The sequence below is a fragment of the Nycticebus coucang genome, chromosome 11 (assembly GCF_027406575.1).
Source record: "Nycticebus coucang isolate mNycCou1 chromosome 11, mNycCou1.pri, whole genome shotgun sequence".
NCBI lineage: Eukaryota > Metazoa > Chordata > Mammalia > Primates > Lorisidae > Nycticebus > Nycticebus coucang.
Genome location: NC_069790.1, coordinates 40,284,291 through 40,310,819, shown reverse-complemented (window position 1 = coordinate 40,310,819; position 26,529 = coordinate 40,284,291). Strand labels below are relative to the sequence as shown.

Below are 26,529 nucleotides of genomic sequence, written 5' to 3'. Positions count from 1 at the left end.
AAAGGATGGTCACAAATCTGGAATATAAATAAGCACAAAAATGATGAGTTCATATATATTACATATATATAAATGTAAAGTTATACACATACACATCTTTACTTATACACATTCCCATATGAAACTGAAAATAAAATTATCCCTTACATATTTTATAAACTACTTTTTTTTTCTCAATTATTGGCATTATTTTTATGTAGTACAGACCATTCTTATATATCATCCTCTTAATGGTTGCCAATGTTAGATATGGACTCGCTGTTTTAGACAGGCCATTTTCCACATTTGTACTGTAAACAATAGTGAGGTGCCTAGTCTATAGTGCAGTCTTTGTACATAGTCTTGATTATTTCCTTAGGCTAAATTATTATGAGACAAATCTTTGCAAGTAAGCTGTAAGAATCCACAGTCATAATGTTGTAAAATATGGCTTAGATCTACCCAATCAGAGCCAAGTTTTAGAGAGCATTCTTGAAGCCTTCCTAACTCCTTTCTTGATATGGTAAATTACCTGAACTTCAGATACTCCTGAATCTCCCTAAGAGGAAGCAGCTCTGCTCCCAGAGAAAATTCTGTTTTTCTCATTGAGTCAATGACCCTCATCTAATCAATGAGTGTTCTGTAGGTTTCCTGAATGGCAATTCCAGACACCTTCTTTTCTACCATTGTCTGGCGTTTGGTTGTAGTAATTATACTCAAGCAGGCCTGATATATATACTTACATGGGCCCGATGCTTGGCAAAGAACTAGAGTAGTTCCAGGGTTTGTTTTCAATGTATAGAATAACAATGATGCTCACTTAAATACCTACTTTGGTGGCAATAAATGGAAGCATTCAATAATCATTGTTAACAATGGTACATGAAATACTCAAACATACACGTATTAATAAAAAGAGTAAAACTGCCTACCAAAGCATTTAGAAAAAAAGGAAGAAAGTCAAACCCTGTTTCAGGTTTGAGGGAGGAATAAAAAAATTTACATATGCACAATCCATTCTGAAACACGTGTGAAGGCTGATAGAAATACTTGTGCATGTGTTCATGTTTGCACATACGTGAATCACACAGTGGAGTGAAGAGTCAAATTTAGAAGTAGGAGTTCTGAGGCTGTCCGGGGTAAGGACCCTGAGGTTTGGATTGAGGTATGGTGCCTATTTTCATGTGAATGTAGTTTGGGATGACTTTTTGTGTTTTATTGTGTAATGCTTTGAGTTTAAGGCCTTTGTCGGGGTGATTTTTGTTAATTTTATAAGCAGTTATAGAATTGGATGAAATGTAGTATACTAACAAGGGGTACGAAGTTTAATTTGTAGCTCTGTCATCTTGAAACAAAGTGGTGTCCAATATATATATTTTAACTGAACTCATCTGCTCTAATTTTAATCAGCTTTGAGGGGATTAGGCAAATAAATAGTGATGAAAGAACTGGTGTGACATGTTCAATAAGGTCTACAATTATCAAAACCACTACTTGTCAAATGCTTGTTAACTATAGTCACCACATTTTTTTTTTTTTGGACAAAAATATAAACCCATGGTTAGAATATTTGAAATTGAGTATGCTTCCCAAGTTGGAAAAGATTTGGTAAATTTCAAAAGGCCCTTTACCATCAACCCTCAAAAGAGCCACTTAAAGTTAAATCAAAGCTTTAAAAGGAACAGGATATTGGATAATTCTCTCTTTAACTTTCTGGGCAAGGAAGAAAAATTATTATATAAAACACTGCACATGACAAAAGATTTACCCAGTATTAGATGTTGAGATATTATGTGTGAGTTAAGGCCAGTTTTACCTTTGCAAAGACCTGTATAGATTGCTAATAATCTAGGCCAAAGAATGCAGAAGTTTCCCCATGTTATTATATATATCCTCTGTTGTTAAAGTGCAAAAAAAATTTGTGTGCATAAAGAGAGTAAGGTCTGTTGTCATATTTTTAAAGGATGTGTAAATGTTATGTATAACACAGGCTGTCCAGGATGCACTTTGCGACCCACTTTGCCTCTCTCACACACCAGATAGAAGTCCTTTCTTTTTTTCTTCCCTGATTCCTTTCTGTGCAAGGCAGGTGGAAGCTAATTAACCTTCTGGTGTAGATACAGACTCTTACGTCTCTCAGAGATCTCTCATCTCTACCACAAAGCCTGACCATCCCATTCCATTCCCAGTTGAATGGGCTGAGCTGAGTTCCGGGATTTCAGGTTTCCCATCAGCCTGGATCAGGCACCCATAAGAGCTTAGTAGCTGAGGTCATCCTTTCCCTCCATTATCATCACCAACAGCACAGTTTTCAAAGTGAGTTTACTCAAAAATAAATTCCCAGAGGGTTTACCAATTTTGCTATCACATTTTCTCACATTTTCATATGAAAGGTTTTATATGAAAATTTTATGGATAACTTTAGGATTATAGAATTTACAGTGACCTTCCTGGTAGACCAAGGATTGCACTTAGGTATGCCACAGACCAGAAGGCTTATCTTTACATTTCTATGCTTAAAGCAAAAAGTTATTAAGGCAGCAACTTAAGTTGGTCACAAAAGCCACACTCTTCAGAAGATTCTGATTCTGTTTAGGAGAAGCAGGACAGACTATTTAATATTGCCTTTGTGTGTGTTCTCATGAGCCCTTCTAAAAGGCAAGTCATCATTTTGTTCTACATGCACATGCAACATGGAAACAGCATGAACAGCAATAGCAACATCCGCTATACCCTTGTTGTGTGTGTGAGGCATTGACTTTATATTACCTCTTTGGATTCTCTAAGTCATTGATTTTCAACTGACGTGTCACGGCACACTGGTGTGCTGTGAGAGGATCTTAGGTGTGCATTGAAAATTTTGAAAGATCTTTAATCAAATTATTTTCAAAAGAAGTTCAAAGTTCAAAGCAGAGTAAGTATTTTTTTTACTCTTTTTCTTTTTTTTTTTTGAATCAACATAATTTAAGTATGCCATGGTAGTTTATATATTCAAGTGTGCTGTGAGATAAAAAAAAGGTTGAAAAACACTGCTCTATGGATGGAGGCGCCTGTGGCTCAAAGGAATAGGGCGCTGGAGGTGGTGAGTTCAAACCTGGCCGGCCAAAAACTGCAAAAAAAAAAAAAGAAAGAAAAAAAACACTGCTCTAAATAATTCTTTGTTTTTAATTTAAATTTACACATAAGGGAGAGTAGCATTATGTCAGTTATATAACTTAGTAAGTAGCAGAATTCGGATGTGCAAATACTACAAATCTATGTTTGAAAATGTATCTGGCCAAGAGTGTCAACACGGACCAAGGGACCCAGAGTGAAATACTAAGTTCTTGGTTTAGGGTCAGAGTTAAAAAGCAAGTCCTAATTTTCATTCTAGGACCTTTACATTTCCAAGCACAAAATGTACCTTTAGACATTGAAAGGATTATATTTATCTGATTTTAATCTTTTTCACTTTTTATTTTGAAATATTTATACATTCATTGCAGAATGTAAATATGAACAGTTACTAATTTTTTACCACAACATTTCCATTGGAATATAATTATCATATAATCACTTCCAAATAAACTTAGCCCTTCAAGAATTTAGTCTCTGAAATCCTTGTCCAGGTATAAATCTTGGCTGAATTAGCTAACTGAGCTTGGGAAAGGCATTTAACTTCTCGATTCTTCAGTGTCATCATCACCATGGAAGTAACGACAGTCTTGCCTACGTTACAAAATTATGATGAGAACTTTAAAAGTTAGGAAAATAATTTAGCACAGTGTTTAGAACATGTGCTGTTAAAGGCATAGAATGCAATAGATATTATAAATATTACTACTCATTATTATAGACCACACATTATCCAGACTTCGTAATCCAATTATTGGTCTTCTCCTTAAGACTACTTCTAGTTTCTCTAACATTTCCCTAAACTAAGGGAATCAAAATAGCCAATAAATTCAAGATCTGAGCAGTAACAAGTACAGATTTGAATTTTACTATTTTTTGAAGAAGTTACAAAATTATCCGCAGTGATATAACAGTGCAATCATTTACTCATTGACTCAAACACATTTCCATGATGTTTTTCCTTCCATTGTTCACCAACTGTTTGATCTATTTCCATATTCTTATAGACATTTTTCCCTTTTGAAGACTGGAAATCATAAAAAAAACTGTCCATAACAGCTGCTTTGAGGTCATCTACATTTGTTGGCTGCAGGTGGAAATCTCCTTCACAGAGCCCTAAATAGAAGGTTGTAAAATGTGGCCTTTGAGGGAGCCAGACCAAACCAGACTTTTGTATAATTTATCATCCACAGAACGTGTTAAGGTGCTTTTGATCTTTGAAGGCAATATCTTTCACAGTGATGGGGTGCTTCTAAGTGACTATCACTCCTTCTTAGGAATCCCAGTATGGTGCTGATTTCAATAGTGAGTGAAGGGATTTTTAAGATAGTACATTGATGATTCAATTTAATAGAAAGACTCTAGATCTTACTTAAATCCAATTGTCAAGATCAAACAAAAGCATGTGAATGGTGCTCTGAAAACAATAAAGTACGAAGCAAACCTAAGGCATTTGATTATAATCATTTCCATCATGTCATATTTGTAAAATTCTCAGTTTCACTGACTCTTGAAAATTCATTGCCTGGTTCTAAGTTAAGTATGAGATTCTCCCAAATATTAGCCATAAAAAGCGTTTTAAAATGTATTTATGCTTTTCTACGCCTTTCCTTATACTCCTTTAAGTAATGTGGTATAGGCACAGAACTGAAGATTTGGTGTCACAAAGAATGTTGTGGAAATTTATAGGCTTTGGTTTATAGAGACTTGAAGAAGATTTTCCATCTTTCTGGTATTTTATTTCTGTCATTTTGCATTGCTTCTTTTCTTGCCTTCTCCTCCTCCGCCAGGTTTGGTTTTAAGCTTCGGATTCAAAGAAACCCCAAAGTCAAAACAAAATGGTCAGAACTGCTGACTCTTGTTTTGTAATCTTTTTTTAGTCCAGTATTCACAGGAAGAGAGGGTGCTGACCAGAAATTGGGCCCAACTTCACCCAAAATGTTGGCAAAGTTCAGGAACCTTTGAGTGAACTTGTGCCAAGTTAATGATATATAGCAAAACTTCACCAATTTTCCAAAAACGTTTAAAATATAAGTTCATGAAATGATATCACCCTCTACAAAGTCAAGTTAGTACTTAAAATTCAGTATTAACTTGTTAGCTCTTTTTTTTGACAAAAATAAAATATTAATAATTTATGGTTTATCTTAAATGGATTCTCTTGCTTTTTAGAGTTACAGGTATGTTTTGGAGTTGTACCTGAAAATGTATTTGTGGGTTCATTACCTTTGAAGCTGTCTTTGAAGATTTGTAATTAAGAAAAAACAGTTACCCTAAAATCTCACTGATTGAGTTTCATCTGAGAATTTTTATAGGTATGTTATAAACCTTCCACAAGAGTGTTTCGATAAGGGAGATGCTGACAAATGTGATAATAAACACCAATCTAAGGGTCTTGATTGCATGTTCATGTGGGAATTATGCTATTAGCAGAATTTGAGGCTCAGTTTCCATCATTAATTTCGCCAATGTGCAAATGTGCTTTCACATTGGACAACTAACTGTAAAAGATGATCTACTTCACTGGCTCCCTGTTGATGGCAAAGGTTTCTGATTATTTTTGCATTCTTTAGAAAGATTAATTACGTCTTTCAAATATGATTTCATTTAGATCTTTTTATGGTTTATATGACTGAATATTAATGGTAATCTGATAGTTATTCAGAACTTAGCTTGACCAAAAAGCTAAAGAATTTATACATAAATTGCCTCCAAGCAACATTTAAAACGGTTTTTAGATTCTAAGTGTCCAAGTAATTTTAAGATTTGAAAAACCAATTATAATTTTCCAGAAGTAACTGATACCATCAGAAATTTAGGGCTGGTAGAAGTTATTAAAAAGCCAATATTCATTCATATTTCTATCAATGTTAGTTTAGAAGGAAATAAAGAGTAAAACAATTTTAATATTTTGTGTTATATTTGGGGAAAAGCTTGTATTAAAAATATACTAAAGAGGGATGGAGGGAGGAGGGTGGGGCCTTAGTGTGTGTCACACTTTATGGGGGCAAGACATGATTGCAAGAGGGACTTTACCTAACAATTGCAATCAGTGTAACTGACTTATTGTACCCTCAATGAATCCCCAACAATAAAAAAAAAAAAAAAAAATTATTAAAAAAAAAAAAAATAATAAAAAAAAAATATACTGATTTTATGGATCTAACATGGGTAAAACTAAATTAAAACTAAAACATTGCTTAGAAAAGTGGGTACCATAATATAGAGGTACACTGGACTTAAGTTCAGGATATGTTTTGTCTTATCTCTAGGAATAATCTGGTGTAAAGAAAAGTCAGTCCTCTCTTAGTCTCTGATTCTTATTTGGCTTCAAATTATTCTATTCATTTTGGGACAGCGTTTAAATATGCAAGAACTTACAAAGAGAAAAACATTTATAAACTGTGGTAGTTTTAAAAATGATGGATATAATTTTTCTTATAATGAAATAACTTTTCATTTAGAACTTATTTAGGTATTATTTGCTATATTGAAGAGGTGTAAGGTACTCACTATGAAAATATTATATGGGGGCGCCCACAGCTCAGTGGTTAGGGCGCTGACCACATGCACAGCACCAGGGCCAGTGGGTTTGAATCCAACCTGGGCCTGCTAAACAAACAAACAAAAATAGTGAGCGTTGTGGCAGGTGCTTGTAGTCCCAGCTACTTGGGAGGCTGAGGCAGGAGGATCACCTGAACTCAAGAGTTTGATGTTACTGTGACCTGTGATGCCGCGGCAATCTACTGAAGGTGACAAAAGTGAAACTGACTCAAAAAAAATTCTTATTAAAAGCATCATAGAATGGGTTAAAGATGGTAGGTGGCTACATTTACTCTTCAAGACCCAATGATGTTGACTACAACATCATTGTAGATTTGTCCCTAATCTACAAAGTTTTGTTTCATTTTTGGTTTTCAAAACTGGTCCTTTCAACAAAATATTAAGGACCCCTAGATTTGAGCCATGTTTTCTTTTCATTAATATTTATTCGACCCCCACAGATTTTTAAAAAATGGTATTTCATTTCCAGGAGAACTTGATTTGGAAGAAGGAAGAGAGCTGCTGAAAGCAGTGTCAATTTTCAACCCATCCACACTATCTGTGAAAAGTCAACACATATTTTGATTGGATGAATGAATAATTGAATATATAAACATAAGTGACTGATGGAGCCACTAGCATCTAATACAGAGGTGGGAAACAAAATATGATGATGTGTTGACAAACAATTAGCTGTTTTTCTTTCATGTATCAAAATGAGTAATTTTAAATTTATCTTAAAAAATACAGATATGCCAGTCTAAGTAACCACTACGTTGTCTAGGAAAAAAAAAGAGAAAAAGAGAGAAATGTGAGAAATTTTACTTTATGTAACTGATGTAGATGTCACTGTTCTAGTCTCATTTGTTTTTAATAGAAGTGCTAGGGGATAAGAAAAAAACACTGGTTTTGTTGTTGTTTGATCTTAGCTGTTTACATTTATCCTTAGCTGTTTATCCTAATGTTCTTATAGCAGAGGTGGGAAAAATTTTGGTGAAAAGGCACAGTCAAAATAAGAAAGCATCTTGGGAGTAGGGGTTCATTTTAGAATTCATCAATTCCTATGGAAAGGAGAACGAAGAAAAGTTTTAAATGTTCAAAGTAGCATGAAGGCTCTAGAAGACAGGCCAATTCTGCAACACGAAATCCCCTGGGAAGAAGTGTGAACTGGCAGAACGTACCAAGAAGGAAATCTGGCCCTTTGTATGCACACATTTAAATGTGCATTTTATCCAGAGACTTCATTTCTAGGTATCTAACATCAGGAAATCAATGAGAACTCTCTTCAAAGCATCATTTATTTTTCAAAACAGAAATATATCTTAGCTACCCACCTCTGAAGGATTGGGTGGGGTTAAGTTGTAATACCACAATATAACAAATAAAATATAATAATCAAAATTGAGTTTGAATAATTAAAGATAAAAGTGCTCATTCTATAGTGCTAAATGAAAAGAAACCAGTATCTAAAAGTGTCCCAAATTTATTAAACATGTTGAATTTACGACTGCATAGAAAAAAGACCAGAAGGAAATAGATTAAAATGCTAACAGTATGGTAATGTGGGGTGATTTAATTTTTTTCTCTTCCTTTGAACATTTGTTTTCTAAACTTTCTAAGGATATGTATAAAAAATAATACTTTTTCTAAAAACTTGATTAGGAACATGGTGTGTTCACATGCCCTGAGGATATCAGTGTATAACCAGGGGCAAAATAAAGTGTTGGAATAATCACTGGGGATTATCCTTTAGGTCTTTACCTTTACATAAGCCTTTTCATTCAAGTTCTTCTCACATACTGAATGCTAACGACCCCAATTCAGGTATCAGTCGCAGAGAAGGAGGAATTGTGGAATAGCAGAGGGTACAAACTGGAGGCAGCTTCTCATCCTGGACCCACTTCAACCTCGTCCTCCTAGCAGGCTTTTTGCAGTGTTAGAAGGCATCTTCTCTTGACCTTTGCCTCCCTTTGTAGTCCTTAGATGGCATTAGAATGAAAGCTGTCAAGTGGAGAGGGGGTTCAGTAACATGCCACCTAAGGGTGTGGGGGTATATGGCACACTTCTGGGTGAAGGACTCAACTGCAAGGCGGACTGTGCCTTACAGTCTCAATCGGAATGTAACCTAATTGTAGGTACCCCCAGATTAATTTAAAAAAAAAATGAAAAAGAAAGAAAGCTGTTTTCTCTATAGCTAAAAAATTTAAAGCGCACCCCCAGGAGTTCAATGGTAGCGCCAGCGGCTGCAAAGTCCCGGGCTGTCCAAGGTCCCCGGCAGGTCCAGGAGGGCCCAGAACGTTTGGCCCCTGCCTCTCGGCCCCTCGCTCTAGCCTGTTGTTGATTTTGACACTGGGGACTAAGCGCGGATCTGCACTCGACCTGAAGCACTATAACCCCCAACATGGGCCTGGGACGACAGCTTTGGTCCCTCCGAGATCTAGGAGGACAGAGAGAGATAGACAGGGTACCCGCGCGCGCCAGGGAAGAGAGAACCGGAGGGGAGTTAGAGATCAAGGTAGAAATAATGCCCCTTTCTCAGAGTTCTCACTTTTTTATAAGATCCCCTGGACTTTCTTCCTTGGACATTTCCTTCTCCCTGTGTGGGACGAGACTGCAGATAGGGAGTCTCTCAGCCTATCAGAAAGCCCGCAGTCCCGCAGCTCTCCCTGAGGTCCGCAGCTGCCCCTACCCATCGGCGCGGGCTGGAGCCCCTGCTGAGGAAGGTGCGGCCTGGCGGCCTGACGACAGGGTTAAAAAAAAAAGGTAAGAATTTGTACTCTATTATTTCTATTACAGAAAGAAAAAAAAAAGTAAGGAAGAGAGATTGAACGCTACAGCAGGTCTAAATCCTGCCTCCTGCCCTGTGAGGAGAGGATGGGCTTCCCACCGACCCGGGCGGCAGAAGCCCAGTGGCTGCAGCCTATAAGTCTGCTAGTTCTAACTTGCCTCTCTCGCCCTGACTCTGACTCCAGGTCATCCATATTAACTATGCAGCCGCCACTCTTCCCGAGGGTTATGGTAGTTTTACAGTCTGAACCCCAGCACCAGATACTTGTCTTGGGGCATCACCTCTCCTTGCCTTCCAGTTGCACCCACTGCCGGATTCTGAAACAGCCCAGTCCAGCGCGCAAGCAGGAGGGGGCAGACGCCTTTCTTCGCACCCTGGCTCAGCTCGATTTTTTCTTCTCACAGCTCTCCAAGAGCTCAGTCATGAAGGAGATGTAGACGATGGCTAGGCGGAGGGTCTCGATCCGGGACAGCCTCTTCTCATAAGCGAAAGTGGGCACCTTCCTCCGCAGCTGGTCGAAGGCCTCGTTGAGGTTGAACATGCGCTTCCTCTCGCGGATGTTGGCCGCCTGGCGCTGGGCATAGGTGATCACCCTTTTCCTCTTGGGGCGGCCCAACAGAGAGGCACCTCTCCCGCGCTCCTCTTCCTCCTCCTCCTCCTCGTCCCCTTCGTCTAATTCGCCCTCTTCTTCTGGGCACCCCTCCTCAAACCGCGCGGTCCTCCTGGGTCTTCTCTCTCCCAGCGCCAGGGCTCCGGCTCGGCCCGCAAAGGGCGCACCAGGCTTGAAGTCGCAGAGGAGGGGGTGTCTCGGGGAGGCCAGGGACAGGTCTGCGACGAAGTCCAGCACGGTGGCATCCACGCAGCCCTGTGGGTAGGCGGCCATCGCTTCGGCTTGGCCCTGTGTCTCATCGATTTCCCGCAGGGAGGGGCGAGCCTGCTGACGGGACTCTTAACAGCCTTGAATCAGACTGGGCACCATCGCCGGGGCTCCAGGGGACATTAATTATGTATATCCAAGTTTATCACCGGATTAGTTGCACTGATAAGGTCGGCTTAGACAGTGTCCCTCCTCTCCAAGCTGATGGAAGGAGGCAGGCTTACGCACACATGCAGACCCACAGGGACAGGCCTCCACTTCCGAGATCCTTTTCTCTGCGCCACCCGGGACAGTTCCTTCTTGGCAGCACCCCCAGCTTTTACCTGCTGTGCTTTTTGTGTCTCTCCTCACCCCCGCAGCCAGCTAATGTTCTTCAGGGTCCTTATCTCATGGAGGGCTTTAATTCAGACTTGGAGTTTCAAAGCCAGGATGTTTTCCACCACAAGGGTTTCTCCTTGGCTTCGGGGTAGGAGTCTTGAATCTTGCCACTAGCTGCCAATGGATGTGAAGCAAGTGCATGTGCTTTTAATGATGTCCTGAAGAGGGGCCCTGCCTGCCAGGGGTCGAGGGGATCTGTTTGTCCGGTATCCTAGTGCAGCGGCTGCTGAAAGGCAAGACCTTCCATTAGCTTAAGTAAGCATGGCGGCGGGGCGAGGAGCGCATTCCCCAGGGTCGCTGTTGGAAGCCGCTTTCTCTTTCCTTCCAGGCCATCTCAAACAGCTCTCCTGCCGAGTCACAAACCACACTTCTAAAGTCTGTTTGGGTGCAATCAGCCTAACAATTGAGATACTTGACTCTCCTTTTCTTATCCTTATCACCTACTTATGTAAAATAGAGAATTTTATTCCAGAGAAAAAGTTATAAGAGCGATAAAATGAAAAATCGAAGCTTAGAACATTTTCTACACGTGGACTTTGTTGTGAACTTTCCAGCCTGGAGAAAAGGTAACCCCCACCCCCCCCAAAAAACGCTTCAATTTCCATTCAAAATTGCGATTTATCCTTGATAAACGAAAGGGTCCAGCAGTCTACCCTCTGCTGAGGAGTCTTTGGATTTTAAAATTGCTCAAGTATTTGTGAACAAAGAAAAATTCTGACACTTCTATCTGGCTTCTTTCCCTCACTGATTTATACTACAGTAGGATTTAAGAGCAGAAACTGTATATCATTCAATTCTAGTTTAGGATGATTTTGGATTATCTTTAGGTTTTGTTTGTTTGACAGACTTTCACTCTGTCGCCCTGAGGTTGCGTGCCAATGATCATAGCTCTCAGCAACCGCAAACTCTTGGGCTCTAGCGACCCTCTTGCCTCAGCTTGCCAAGTACACGTGGCCGCCACATCACTCAGCTAATTTTTCTATTTTTAATAGACAACGGGGGTCTCTCTCTTGCTCAGGCTGAGACCTGGCAACTCCTGACCTCAAGCAATCCACCCTCCTCTGCCTCCCAGAGTTCTAGGATTACAGGCATGAGCCACTGCACCTGGCTTATCTTTAGATCTTTTTTTGAAATAAGACAGATTTTAAATTTGACTTAACAAATAAAATTTCACTGATTTTATATTATCTGTAACGTTTTAATAAAAGGAGTTCTTTTTCTTTGCTGCTAATTATATTTACTCAGTAGATTGTTTAAAAGATCTGGTGGGGCAATATTTTCTAATATGTTTTAAAGAAAATATTTTAAAGGTATTAGAAAATATTTTAAAGGTAGATTGGAAGAAATAGACTGAACATGTGAGTATAAAGGCATTCTACTTCAAAAGAGAACCTTGACATCAATCCCTATTAAATGGGGTACATTGTGGCTATGACAGTACCCTCAGTACATTGGACAGCTCCCAGAAACCGGCTATTTCTAACAGGTAAGGCCAATTCTTTCCTTCTTCCTAGACTCCCACTGTGTATCTAAACTGTATAATCTTGAATCTTTCTTCTTTTAACCCATTAGTATCTGGAGACTCCCTCGATGGATCTTTTCTTCTTTAACATGTTTTTTCTTCTTTTGTGTGTGTTTACTGTTCATTTTTCAACTTATTGTGACAACTCAGGCAGAGAAGAAATGAACTTTGTGTTCCTGAAAGATGTTAATGAGCATTAGACCTTTGGTTATAATCATTTTATTTTAACTAAACATGTCGCAAAGGGAAGACTGAAAAATAAAAATGAATAGGAATGTCGACAGTGGCTAAGGAACGAGTAAATGGGAGAAATGATTTTGTTTTGATAAGCAGTGACATGCTGTCTAACTTCTATTTAACTTAGTGTGTTAAAACACTTGGGCAAATTTTGTAGTAGATTTTAAAATTATGTTATATGTTTCTTGGTGACTTTTCCCCCTTTGAAATCTATATGCAAGTGGATTAAATACCGTAGTCGAGGTAGAATCTTGTACCACACCAAAATACTTAATGATGCTTAATGAACGAAAATGTGGTTGATATTCAAGTTTCAAGTTTCACAAAATGGGGGACAGAAACTCTCATGTGACTCTAAAGAAACAATTTTATCATACCCAAAGTATGTGATTTTAGCCAAGAGAATGAGTATTTCAACATTTATATCACAAAGGAAACTGTAGCAATATTAATGGAACCAGCACCAGGATTGAGTTGAAATATTAGTGTTAAAATATTAAAAATTAAAAGGTGTCTTAACAAGTACACCTCTAGTGATAATTTAAAGATGCCTTCTTCTTTATCTTATCAAAAATGCCAAGATAAACATTTCTTTATACCACAGTAATTTTAGTTTATCTTATAAGATTCTAAATTTATGAGGTACTAAGTGATTTAAAAGAGCTCATCTTACCGTAAGGAACCAATTATTTTCATTTCTAGACTGGAAAATTTAGAAAAAAACATTTTTAAAGAATTCAACTGAGGATTAGAGGACGCTAAATTCAACCTTGATTCCTTTGGATTTTAGCCCTACAATTATTCAGTGACCTATATGGAGGTTTTTATAAAGAATTTGATAAACACTCCACAAATTTTGCTTAAACTGTTTCAAGAGATGATCATAAAATAATCGTCAGGTTTGCTTGTTTGATTATCTACTTTATTTCTATTGGCCATCCCTATTAAACTCTAAATATTATATTTATACTATTATGTTCAGAATCAAAACAAAAAGCACAAATAACTGAGAATAATTTCAGCAACCATTCTAAAAAAGGCCTGACTGAAGGTTGCGATTAAGAGTGGTAAGGAGATAAAGTAGATAAAATAGTATCCAGGGAGTAAAGCAAATACCTAACTTTCTTGAGTTTTTAAAACCTTACTTTTCCTCCCTTTTTCAGGCTATTTCCCTTGTTTTTTTTTTTTTTTATCAAAACATTGTGTACTTTTAGGGCAAATGATAGAAGTATGATAAAGGTATATTATGCTTCCCAGGAGAAAGGCCTAAGAAATACTCCTTCTGCTGACATGGAGAAAGGACTTATATTCTCTTCCTAGTAAATTTCAAATTATGTATACCTGCAGCCATGGCTGATGTTGGAGACAAAAGAATATATCCATCTCTTTTATTGTTTCATTTTATATTTTAGGTAAACCTTTGGAAGTTTAGTACATATACTTAAAATTGTATATGTGCAGCTTCGTGACTTTTCATAATGTGAATATACCCATGAAACCAAGTGCCAAAACAAGAAGTAGAATGCTTCATTGAAGTTTGAAATAATGTAGATGCAATTTTAAGTGTGTAGCTTGAGAATATTGCACAAAACAAATACCCCCATCTAGCCAGCATTCAAATCTGGAAGCAGAACATTACAAGCATCCTAGAGGACTGGAAGGCCTGCCCTGCCAACCTTGTGCCCATTGTGCCATATCCACTCACTCACCAGTCCTCCAGGAGTCATTATCTGACTTCTGAGATTGATTTTGCCAATTTTTGAACATTATGTAAAAATAAATCACACTCTTTTTACTCTTTTACATCTTTCACTCAACATTTTATTTATGAGATTCATGCATATAATTCTCTTTGTTGAGCACATTTATTAATCCCTGCTCAGGATATGCCTAGAACTGGAATAGGGTATGTGTATATTCAGCTTTAGTGGTTATCATTAAATTGTTTTCCAGAATGCTTGTAAAAATTCACACTGTCATTAGATGATGTATTGGAATTCTAGTTTCTTCACATTCTTGTAAATACTTGCCATTTTCTATCTTTTTAATTTAATCTATCCTGAAGATGTGTATAGGCATTGCATAGCAGTTTTAATTTGCATTTCTTTGATGACACATGAAGTTGAACATGATTTCTTATTGGCTAATTAGGTACTGGCTCCTTAGTAAAGTGTTTAACTGTTTTTCTGATTTTTCTAATTTTAAAAAATTGATTTGTATAAATATTCTGGATTTGAGTCCTATGTCAGATATATGTATGTATTGCAAATATCTTATCCAAAATCTGTCACTTCCCTTTTCATTCTCTGCATGTTATATTTAAAATATTCATTTATACTTTCACCCAATTTTTATGGTGGTAAAGTACATGTAAAATAAAATTTACCACTTTAGCTATTTTTAAGTCTGCAATTCAGTGGTATTAAATATATTTATAATGTTGTGCAACCATCCCTGCCATCCATCTTCAGAACTCTTTATCTTGTAAAATGGAAACTTTATATTAATTAAACAATAACTCTCTACTCTTCCCCCTCCAGCCCCGGGCAACCACCATTCTTCTCTCTGTTTGTATAAATTTGACTACTTTTAATTAACATAGTGCAATATTTGTCTTTTTGTGACTGCCTTATTTCACTTGGCATGATGTCCTGAAGAGCATCCATGTTATAGCATGTATCTTTTTAAGACTGAATAATATCCCGTTGTATATGTATGCACATTTTGTTTATCCATTCATCTCTTGATGGACCCTAGAGTTACTCTCTTATTTTAGCTATTTAAATAATGCAGCTATGAACATTGGTATACAAATACTTCCAGACCATGGTTTCAATTCTTTTGAGTGTGTATCCAGGTTTAAGTATTGTTGTTTCTTTTTTTCAAAGAACTTTGTTGTATAAAAAGTTTCTCTGGTTTAGCCTATTTACTGTGCCTATTGGAACATGGTATGCATCTGAAAAGCATTCTGCAAAAAATAATCATTGTTTTTCTATGCACATTTAAATGAAAGGCGTTCTTTCTGTATTCTGGATATCAATCCCTCATCAGATATATGATTTGCAAATATTTTTTCTCATTCTGTAATTTGCCATTTTACTCTGTTGATGGTGTCTTTTGATGCACAAAACTTTTAAAATTTCATGAAGTCCAATTTGTCCATTTTCTCTTTTGTTCCCTGTGCCTTTGGTGTTAGATCTAAGAAATGAAGTGAAATCCTATGTTGTAAAGTTTCTGCCTTATTATCCTGCAAGTGAATTCAGTTTTCCCAGCCCCATTGTTTTAAAAACTATCTTTTCTGTACTGAATGGTCTTGGCAATCTTGTCAAAAATAATTTGACCACACATGTGAGGGTTTATTTCTAGGCTTTCTGTTTTATTCCAATGGTCTATTTGCCTGTCTTTATGCCAGTACCACACTGTTTTGATTACTGTAGCTTTGAAATAAGAAAGTGATTCCTTTAATAGTGTCTTGAGATGAAAGAAGTTCTTATTTTTAATGTAGTTCAAATTATCGTTTTTAAAAACATCTTAATGTTATTTATGTCCTGTATAAGAAATCATAACCTACTTTAAAGTCATGAAGTTTTGCTTTTTTTTTTTTTTAATTCTTTCTTCTAAAAGCTTTTCTCTCTTGTATTTAGAATATAACCAACCTAGAAGTGATTTTTGTATGGTATGGGTAATAGAAGGGCTGGTCTAGATTTAGTTGTTTTATCTTTATCCACTGGAACCTTTTAATTTTTTATCTTTAAAAAAATTTTTTTTATTAAGTCATTTTTACATAGACCATAAAAACATTTATGCCATTATAGGATTTGATGTGTTGATTATTTGTACAAATAGGAGTGCTTACATCCTACTAATCAACACAGCTTTCACCTCATTTACCCAATTACAGCATTAAGACATTTGTGTTCTACACATGATAGATCCAACTTATACTTGCATTGTGCTCCATAGATGTGGTCCCCCTACTAAGCTCCCTCTATCAACCTACCCCACCCCTCCCCTTTCCCTCACTTTCCCTCCTTTATCCTAGGCTAAAGTTGTGTTTCATTTTTCATATGCAAGTGTGAGTGATTATAAATTGGTTTCATAGTAGTACTGAATACATTGCATGTTTTTTTATTCCATTCCTGAGATACTTTGCTAAAAAGAATATTTTCCAGCTCCATCTATGTAAACATAAAAGAGGTAAAGTCTCCATTTTTTAAAGTGCTGCATAGTATTCCATGGTATACATATACTACAATTTACTAATCCATTTATGGGTCAATAGGCACTTGGGCTTCTTCCATGACTTGGCAATTATGAATTGAGCTGCAATGAACAATCTGGTGCAAATATATTTATTGTCAAATGATTTTGGGTCCTTTGGATATACACCTAGAAGAGAAATTGCAGGATCAAACGACAGGTCTACATTTAAATCCCTGAGTATTCTCCAAACTTCCTTCCAAAAGGAACACACTAGCTTGCATTCCCACAAGCAGTGCAGAAGTGTTTCCTTTTCTCCACATCCATGCTAACATCTGTAGTTTGGGGATTTTGTGATGTGGGCTACTCTTACTGGAGTTAGATGGTATCTCAGAGTAGTTTTGGTTTGCATTTCTCTTATCATTAAAGATGATGAGCATTTTTTCATGTGTCTGTAGACCATGTGCCTGTCTTCTTCAGAGAAGCTTCTGTTCATGTCTCTTGCCCACAATGAAATGGGATCACTTTTTTTTTGCTTAGTAATAAGTTTGAGTTGTCTGTGGATTCTGGTTATTAGACCTTTGTCGGTAGTATAACTTGCAAAAATCCTCTCCCGTTCTGAGGGCTGTCTATTTGCTTTACTTAGTGTGTTCTTGGCAGTGCAGAAACTTTTTAATTTGATCAGATCCCAGTAATGTATTTTTGATGTTGATACAATTGCCCAGGGTGTATTCCTCATAAAGTATTCTCCCAGGCCAAGTTTTTCAAGTATTTCCCCTGCACTCTCTCTAAGAATATTTGTAGTTTCATGTCTTAAGTTTAAGTCCTTTAACCAGGAGTCAATTTTTGTTAGAGGAGAAAGGTGTGGGTCAAGTTTCTGTCTTTTACAGGTCACCAGCCAATTCATCCAGCACCATTTATTGAATAGGAAATCTTTCCCCCAATTTATATTTTTAATAGGCTTATCAAAAATCAAATGATGATAAGTGTCTGGGTTCACCTCTTGGTCTTCAATTCTGTTGCATACATCTACCTCTCTATTTTTGTGCCAGTACCATGCTGTTCTGATCACTATCGATTTATAGTATAGTCTGAAGTCTGGAAACGTGATTCCTCCCGATTTGTTTTTATTTCTGAGTAATGTCTTGTGGTTTTTTGTCTGCTATTTGAGTTTTTTTCTGTTTCCATACAAAACAAAGTACTAATTTTTCCAGTCTTTAAAGTATGACAGAGGTGCTTTAATAGGGATCACATTAAATCTGTAGATTGCTTTATGTAGTATAGACATTTTAACAATGCTGATTTCTTCCCAGCCATGAACATGGCATATTTTTCCATTTGTTAACATCTTCAGCTATTTCTTTTCTCAGAGTTTCATAGTTCTCTTTATATAGATCTTTCACATCCTTAGTTAGATACACTCCCAGATATTTCATCTTCTTTGTGACTATTGTAAAGGGAATAGAGTCCATGATTGTTTTTTCCCCTTGATTATTGCTGGTATATATAAAGGTTACAGATTTATGAGTGTTAATTTTATATCCTGAGACATTACTATATTCCTTGTTTACTTCTAGGAGTTTTGTAGTTGATTTCCTGGAGTTTTCCAGATATATAATCGTATCATCTGCGAAGAGTGACTATTTGATCTCCTCTGGTCCTATTTGGATCCCCTTGATTGCCTTCTCTTGCCTGATTGCAGTGGCTAAGACTTCCATTACAATGTTAAAAAGCAGTGGACACAGTGGGCATCCTTGCCTGCTTCCTGATCTGAGTGGAAATGATTTCAATTTTACTCCCTTCAATATGATATTGGCTGTGGTTTTTATGTAGATGGCCTCTATCAGTTTAAGAAATATTCCTTTTATACCTATTTTCTTAAGTGTTCTGATCAAGAAAGGATGCTGGATATTGTCAAAAGCTTTTTCTGCATCAATTGAGAGAATCATATGGTCTTTGTTTTTTAATTTGTTTATGTGATGTATTATATTTATGGATTTATGTATATTGAACCATCCCTGGGACCCTGGGATGAAACCCAGCTGGTCGTGCTGTATAATTTGTTTGATGTGTTGTTGGATTCTGTTTGCTAGGATCTTATTGAATATTTTTGCATCAATATTCATTAGAGATATTGGTCTATAATTTTCTTTTCTTGTTGTGTCTTTTCCTGGTTTGGGGATCAGGGTGATATTTGCTTCATAGAATGTGTTGGGAAGTATCCCTTCTTTTTCTATATTTTGGAAAAGATTAAGTGATATAGGTACTAATTCCTCTTTAAAGGTTTGGTAGAATTCTGATGTGAAGCCATCTGGTCCTATGCTTTTCTTTTTGGGGATATTTCTTATAGTTGATGCTATTTCAGAACTTGATATAGGCTTGTTCAACATTTCCGCTTCTTTCTGGCTAAGTATAGGAGGTTGACATGTTTCCAAGTATTGATCTATTTCTTTCAGATTTTCATATTTCTGAGAGTACAGTTTTATATAGTATTCATTAAGGATTTGTTGAATCTTAGGAGTCTGTTGTTATTTGTTGTTATCTTTATCATTTCTGATTGATGAAATTAGGGATTTTACTCTTCCACTTCCAGTTAGGTTAGCCAAAGGTTTATCTATTTTATTGACCTTTTCAAAAAACCAACTCTTTGATTGGTTGATCTGTTGTATGATTCTTTTGCTTTCAATTTCATTTAGTTCTGCTCTAATTTTAGTTATTTCTTTTCTTCTGCTGGGTTTAGGGTTGGAAAGTTCTTCCTTTTTCAGTTGCTTGAGATATCCCATTAAGTTATTGACTTCCTCTCTTTCCGTTCTCTTGAGGAAGGCTTGCAACACTGTAAATTTTCCTCTTAGGACTGTCTTTGTGGTATGCCAGAGTTCTGATAGTTCGTGTCTTCATTATTGTTTTGTTCCAAAAATTTGGTAATTTCCTTCTTAATCTCGTCTATGACTCCAGCTATTGTTCAGCATGAGGTTATTTAGTTTCCAAGTTTTTGTATGAGTATGCAGATTCCTGTTGTTACTAAGTTCAACTTTTATTCCATGATGGTCCGAGAAAATACAAGGAATGATTTCTATTCTTTTAAATTTGCTGAGGTTAGACTTGTGACCTAAGAGGTGATCAATTTTGGAGGATGATCCATGGCCTGATGATTGGAAGGTGTATTCAGTTTTGTTAGGATGAAATGTTCTGTACATGTCTGTTAGATGCAAATGTTGAATGGTTAAGTGTAAGTCTAATATTTCTTTGTTTAGCCTCTTTTTTGAGGATCTATCCAACACTGCCAAAGGATTGTTAAAGTCTCTGACAATTATGGTATTGGGGGAAATCAAGTTGTTCATGTCAGTTAGAGTTTCTCTTATAAATTGAGGCGCATTCTGTTTGGGTACATAAATGTTGATAATGGAAATCTCATCATGTTGAGGGTTGCCCTTAACAAACAAGAAGTGACCATCATTATCTTTCCTTACTTTAATTGGTTTAAAGCCTACTGTATCTGCAAATAAAATTGCAACACCTGCTTTTTCTGATTTCCATTTGCCTGAATTAAGATGACCATCCCTTCACCCTGAGTCTATGTTTTATCTTTTAAGGTAAGGTGAGATTGTTGAATGCAGCAGATGTCTGGCCTGAGTTTTTGTATCCAGTCAGCCAACCTGTGTCTCTTTAGAGGGCAATTTAAGCCATTCACATTAATTGAGAGTAATGATAAGCCAGATAGAGTTTTGGGTATTGAGTTTTTTGAAAGTCCAGTGGGAAAGTCCAGGACATTTTTAATCCTTTCACCACTATGGAAGTCGGAATTTGATGAAAAGTTTCTGAGTGAGTTGACTTTGGTGGTGGAGGATTGTGATGTTCATTATGGAGGATAGGTTTGAAGAGCTGGTTTAGTTATGGCAAATTTCTTCAACATGTGAATGTCATTAAAGTATTTAATTTCTCCATCATAGATGAAACTCAGTTTAGCTGGTTACAGGATCCTGGGTTGAAAGTTATTTTGTTTAAGAAGATTAAAGTTCAATGACCACCCTCTTCTAGCTTGAAAGGTTTCAGCAGAGAGATCTTCAGTCATTCTAATGTTCTTCGCCTTGTATGTTGTGGTTTTCTTATGTCTTACAGCTTGCAGAATTTTCTCCTTTATATTAACTTTGGTGAAGTTAATTATAATGTGTCTATGAGAATTTTTATTTGGGTTGAGTCCTGCTGGTGTTTTGAAACTGTCTGCTATCTGAATTTCAGAATCTCTTGGCATGTCTGGAAATTTTTCTTGGATTATTGCATGAAGTAAAGCATCTGTATCCTTCACAGCTACCTCATCACCTTTAGGTATTCCTATAAGACGAATATTAGGTCTCTTCGAATTATCCCAGAGCTCTCTGAGAGAATGATCTATTTTTGTTCTTCACTTTTTTTCCTCTTTGAGTGTTGGGGAGCATTCAAAAGCTTTGTCTTCAATGTCAGATATCCTTTCTTCTGCCTGCTCCATTCTGTTACGGAGGGATTCTACTGTATTTTTCAGATCTTTGAGGGCTGCAAATTCTTGCTTCAATGTGTCGAAATCTTTAGTCATTTTGTCTTTGAGTTCGTTGAATTCTTGAGACATCTTTTGAATTACTGCTTTGAATTCTAATTCCATCTTTTCCTCCATTATGTTGATCTTATTTGCTATCCAAATTCTGAACTTGATTTCTGACATCTCAGCCATTTGTTTATGAATGGGATCTTGTGCTATGTCTGCTTTATCATTCCTTGGGGGAGTTGATCTACTCTGATTATTTATGTTGCCAGAGTTTTTCTGCCGATTCCACCTCATGATTATTTTTCACTGTTGGCTAGGTAGTCAGGTAAGGTGAAATTTGATGGGGGTTCCTGGAGTTGTGGTTAACTAGCCCTTTGTTAAGGATCTGGCACTGATGACTCAGCTTTTTACTCTTTAGCTTTGCAAAGGACCTTTACAGTATTACAGTCTGAGGCTGAGGAAACCTGCTTGGTGTGGTGGGGTTAGGTGGCTCTGTCTTGTATTCAGGTGTTCAGCTGGTTCTTACCCGATCCTGGTGGATCAGTGACTCTGGTGAAGTCTTAGTGAAGTTTGCTTTCTTGGAGTCACAGTTTGCCTCAGCAGAGGTGACCTCCTGTTATCCCACTTCTCTCTCGGCTCGGCTCCCAGTCTTTAGCTTACTTGGGTACTTTCTGGACATTATCCTTCCCTCTGGACAGGGACTTCTGTTGGAGGCTGCTTCTAGTCGGCCATCTTGTCCCTTAAATTTTTATCTTTGTAGTACAAAAGCAGCCATAGGCAGTATGCACATGACCCAGTTGACACAACACCATTTATTGAAAAGGCCATTATTTTTTTATTAAACTTATTAATATTTTAAAAATATTTCTAAACTAAATGAGTACTCTTTTTTTAGAATATCTAGTAAAAAATTTAAGATGTGCAAAAAGGAAATCAATTTTAGGCTTTGTCTACATTTAGAGTTAGGACACTCTTGCTTATAATTCAAACTAATTTCTTGGTATTCTTTTTTATTTGGAGACAGAGTCTCATTATGTCACCCTCTGTAGAGTGCAGTAGCATTACAGCTCACAGCAACCTCAAACTCTGGGGTTTAAGTGACTCTCTTGCCTCAGCCTCCCAAGTATCTGGGACTACAGGCATCTGCCATAATGCCCAGCTATTAATTTCTTGCTATTCTAATTATAACCCTAGGTTCAAAGAAAAGTGAGGGGTCCTTAGATTACCATAGTTCAAGGACTGGCAAACTTTCTTTTTAAGGTGTGAAAGAGTAAAGAATGTGGGCCCTAAATCTCTGTTGTACCCAACTCCATTCTGCCTTTGTAGTACAAAAGCAGCCATCGGCAGTATGCACATGAATAATCCTGGTCGTGTTCTCTAAAACTTTATTTATAAGATTAGGCAGTGGGCTGTACTTGAACCTTTGACCATAGTTTACTGACCCCAACCCCAACCTCTCTATATCTATTTTAAAGTATAAGTTATAAAAACTACTTGAAATCAGTTATTTCTTTTTACATCAGTTTTTTTCCTCTTCATATGAAATGATTCCATGTCAGATAGCCTTTGGGATAAATCCATGTTTCAAATTTTCAATTATATTAGTTCTTGCATTAGTTCTTATTTGAACACTCTCCAAATTCTCTACTTCATTTGAAAATGTGGAAAATTAGAGAGGTGTGCAGGAAAAATACCCCTCAGGATGCTATAAACTACTGCCTTCAAATAATTTCCTTTATTTCATTTCCTATATTATTTGCACATTATTTTAATTATAGTGATTTTTCTTTATAATAAATGTTACAGGTTTTACATTTATATCTAAATTAATAAGTTCTTTGTACACTTGGAGATTAAATACTATATGTGTTTTTTTCAATTTAATAATTTTCCAAAAGTTTTTGTTATTATATAGTATTTATTTATTATATGGGGGAAATAAATGAATCTGTACAGATCAAATAATTTGTAACCTAAGAAAAGGGGCAGAATCATTTGGTTCAACCTAATATATTCAGACACTCTTACTTAATGAGAAGGCATAATTTTAAAATACTATAATTGATATTATACATTAACATGCTACTTGTATTAATATATAACAGATTGGAGTAATAAGTTATCCTGTTGAATGCTAAACTATTGCACAGTAAATTTAATATGTTATGAATTTTTTTCAAAACCTTTTTATTGAATGTTTATGATGTGCCTAATTACTGTGGCATTGATATAGGATTTTGGTATAAATCAATGAACAAATAGGAAGCTCAATAAAAATTCTTTATTGTTTTGTGGGTGGTTGGTGCTATGGAAGAAATGGTTCAGTATAAGGGAGATCAAGAATGCTGGAAGTCAGGGAAAAGTTGCTACTTAAAATAGGGTTATCAAATAGAAATGTGATATTCAAATAAATACTTGAAGGCAATAGGAAGTTTGCTAAGTATATATCAGGTTAGAGGGTTCCAAACAGACAGAACTGACATTTTAAAGAAGATAAGGTGGAAGGATGCCTGAGATATTGGAGGAACATCACAGAGGCCACTATGACAGAAAGAAGTGAGGGAAGAAAAAGTATACGTGGTAAGACATCAGTGTGGTAATGGGGTGGGGTTACACCTTCAAGGGCTCTTTTAGCCATTTAAGAATGGGGTGGGGTTACACCTTCAAGGGCTTTTTCAGCCATTTAAGAATCTTTGCTTTTATTTTAAGATGTTATCCACTAGAACCTTTAAAATTTTTATCTTTCTTTCTTTAGAGACAGAGTCTTACCTGTCACCCAGGCTGGGTGCAATTCTACTCATCGCAGGATATCAGGACTCAAGCGATCCTCCTGCCTCCATCTCCGAGGAACCAAGACCACAGGCGTGTGCCACTATACCTGGTTAAGTTTTAAATTTTTTGTGGAGATGGAGTCTCACTATGTTGCTCAGGCTGATTTCAAACTCCTGGCCTCAAGTGATCCTTCTACCTAGGCCTTCCAAACTGCTAGGATTACAGGTGGGAGCCACCATGCCTGGCTTTCACTGGAAACTTTTGAAGATTTACTTGCAGATTAAAATAATACCTTTGGCTAATGTGTTGAGAATAAATTCTATGAGAGCCAAGAAGGACTAGGGAAACCTGTGGAGTGGCTATTACAGTCAACTAAGTTGGTAGTAGTTGCATTGATCATGTTCTGGATAAAATTTTTGGAAAAAATATTTGTTGATATATGGTATGTGGAGTGTGAAGAAAGGAAAATAGTCAAAGATGGCCCCGAGATTTTGGCCTGAACAACTAGAAAGACAGATTTGTGTTTAATTGATGTGAGAAAGAACCCAGAAAGAAGAGTTCTGGGGCAGGGCAAAGATCACATCATTTTTAAGTTTAATATATTTATTAGACAGTGAAATGGAGACTCTGATTAAATTTCTACCTTTCTCAGGGTATAAGTCGTGACTGCATCTTAAAAGTGTTACGTGATACACTATATGCCCACTCCCATATCTGTGAGAACTCATCTCCCCCTCACTCTAATATAGCTGTACTGGTTTCTTTATTGCTCCTCAAAAATCTGCCTGTCTGCCTTTAGATTTCTGTTGTCTTAGACTATCATGCTGTTTCTGATTCCCACATAGCTCACTCCAGCACTTCCTTCAGGTCCCTCTGAAATCACAGCTTATCAGAGAGGCACTTGATAATACATAGGGCGATCCCTTACCACCCTATGTAAATTAGTACTCTTCCTCCTCTGTCTTGCACTCCCTAATCCTCTCCATAGAAAACAACCCCCCTGGGGCAACACTTATGTATTTCTGTGCTTGGTTACTTTCAGTTACTTCACTAGAATATGAGCTAGTAGTCGCCACTAAAGTGCATAGCTCATATTTTTCTCTTCCAACTTCAAGGATTGCCAAGGTGTTTCTGTTGCAGTGCCTTAGGGAGCCATACCACATTCAAGCCCAGATCATGATTTTGTTCAGATAGCCCTTGCACAAAAGGAATGCAAGGGCCTGACCATATCTGCCCAATGTGGGAGTCTGCTGAGGGTATTGGCTCTAGAGTTGATGAAACGTTTCTAAGCTGTGCATTGCAGTCTGAAGCTCTTTCTGCCCAGTCCTGATTCCTTCCCTATTTCTTTTCATGGACATCAGATGAGTATTATTGGCTCAAGCTCTTTCGAGCTAAATTCTATTTCTTTCCCCCTTTATCTTTCATAGTGGTTATCATCCTCCTCACCCTCAAAAAGTTCTCTTGCATTCCTGACTCAATCTTAAGTCTTAGCATCCCCTTCATGGAGGATCTAAACTGACATAGTTGCTACTGAAAATGTTCTGAGTAAGTAGCAAGTTGGGGTGTGAGGATGAGATCACTCCTTACATGACTGATGATGAGGACCTCATTCTGAATAGTAGGTAGGACACAGGTCCTGGCACAAAGTAGTGACACATTTGTAAAAGTTTCATGAGGGCTAAGAGGATGTTCCAGTAGAACAGACTATTCTGGGTAGTATAATAAGTCAGACTTTTCAAAAGTATGTTGGATGGAAAGAACAGTAAAACTAACCCGCTGTTAGTTGCACCCATGTCCTAGTGAAGGATAACAAGCAGTTAACAAGTGATTGAAAAGGAAGTGTAAAGGCCAGAGGTTTTTATTTTCTGCAGTGGGAGAGCATAGAAAGCTGAAAACCAAATTTAGGATTCAATAGTTAAAGTTATAGGGTTTTAAAAATGATCAAATGATCTGCTGAGACAGCAAAAGTCCTGTTAAATTATAAGCTAAGGGTGTCAGGAGTCTTGTGTTCAGAGACCAGCAAACAAGAAGAGGAATCTTGGTCTTCTGATGAGCAGGAGGAAATAGAAGGAAGATATTTGGGACTCAGATGATCCACATTAATGCCTTTTATCACTTCCTTGCCCAGTTTGGCTAAGGAGAATATGGTGCCTCAGAAAAGAGTTTGAGCTGCATTGCTAGCAAAGCTTCCTAAACCAGCTGAGATGATAACTGAACTGGGGGAAATCTGGAATGGACAGTGAAAAAGGAAGACAAGAAGTACTGGTTACAACTTCAAGCTCTGCAGTCATGGGGTTATAGTTGGTTCTCTAATCTCTTTCTTCTAAATTTTTGCTCAAAAAGTGAGACCAACTGGAACCTTGGAGGGGCCAACACTGAGTGCATTTATGGTGAGGGGAATCATGTGGCAGGAAGGGGGAACTGTGGCATCTGTGGAGGTGCCCTGCTTAGATCCTCCTTCTACAGGAAATTTTTCAGTTCTGACAAGTGCAGTTAGCTGACAGCCTTTAGCTGCCGCGTCTGTAGAATCCACTGCAACTTCCAAGCAGAGGAACATTCTTTCCCCAGGCAGCCTCTAGCCAGAGACTGAGTACGGTGGT

The 26,529-nt window shown here is 37.2% G+C and overlaps 1 protein-coding gene across 1 annotated transcript; it reads right to left on the bottom strand.

Annotated features, from left to right (window-relative positions):
• Positions 1–9,803: 9,803 nt before the first annotated feature.
• FERD3L (Fer3 like bHLH transcription factor) lies at positions 9,804–10,307 on the bottom strand. The gene has a single exon (XM_053553949.1). It carries the CDS (start codon positions 10,305–10,307, stop codon positions 9,804–9,806), a length of 504 nt encoding a protein of 167 aa, XP_053409924.1.
• Positions 10,308–26,529: the final 16,222 nt, after the last annotated feature.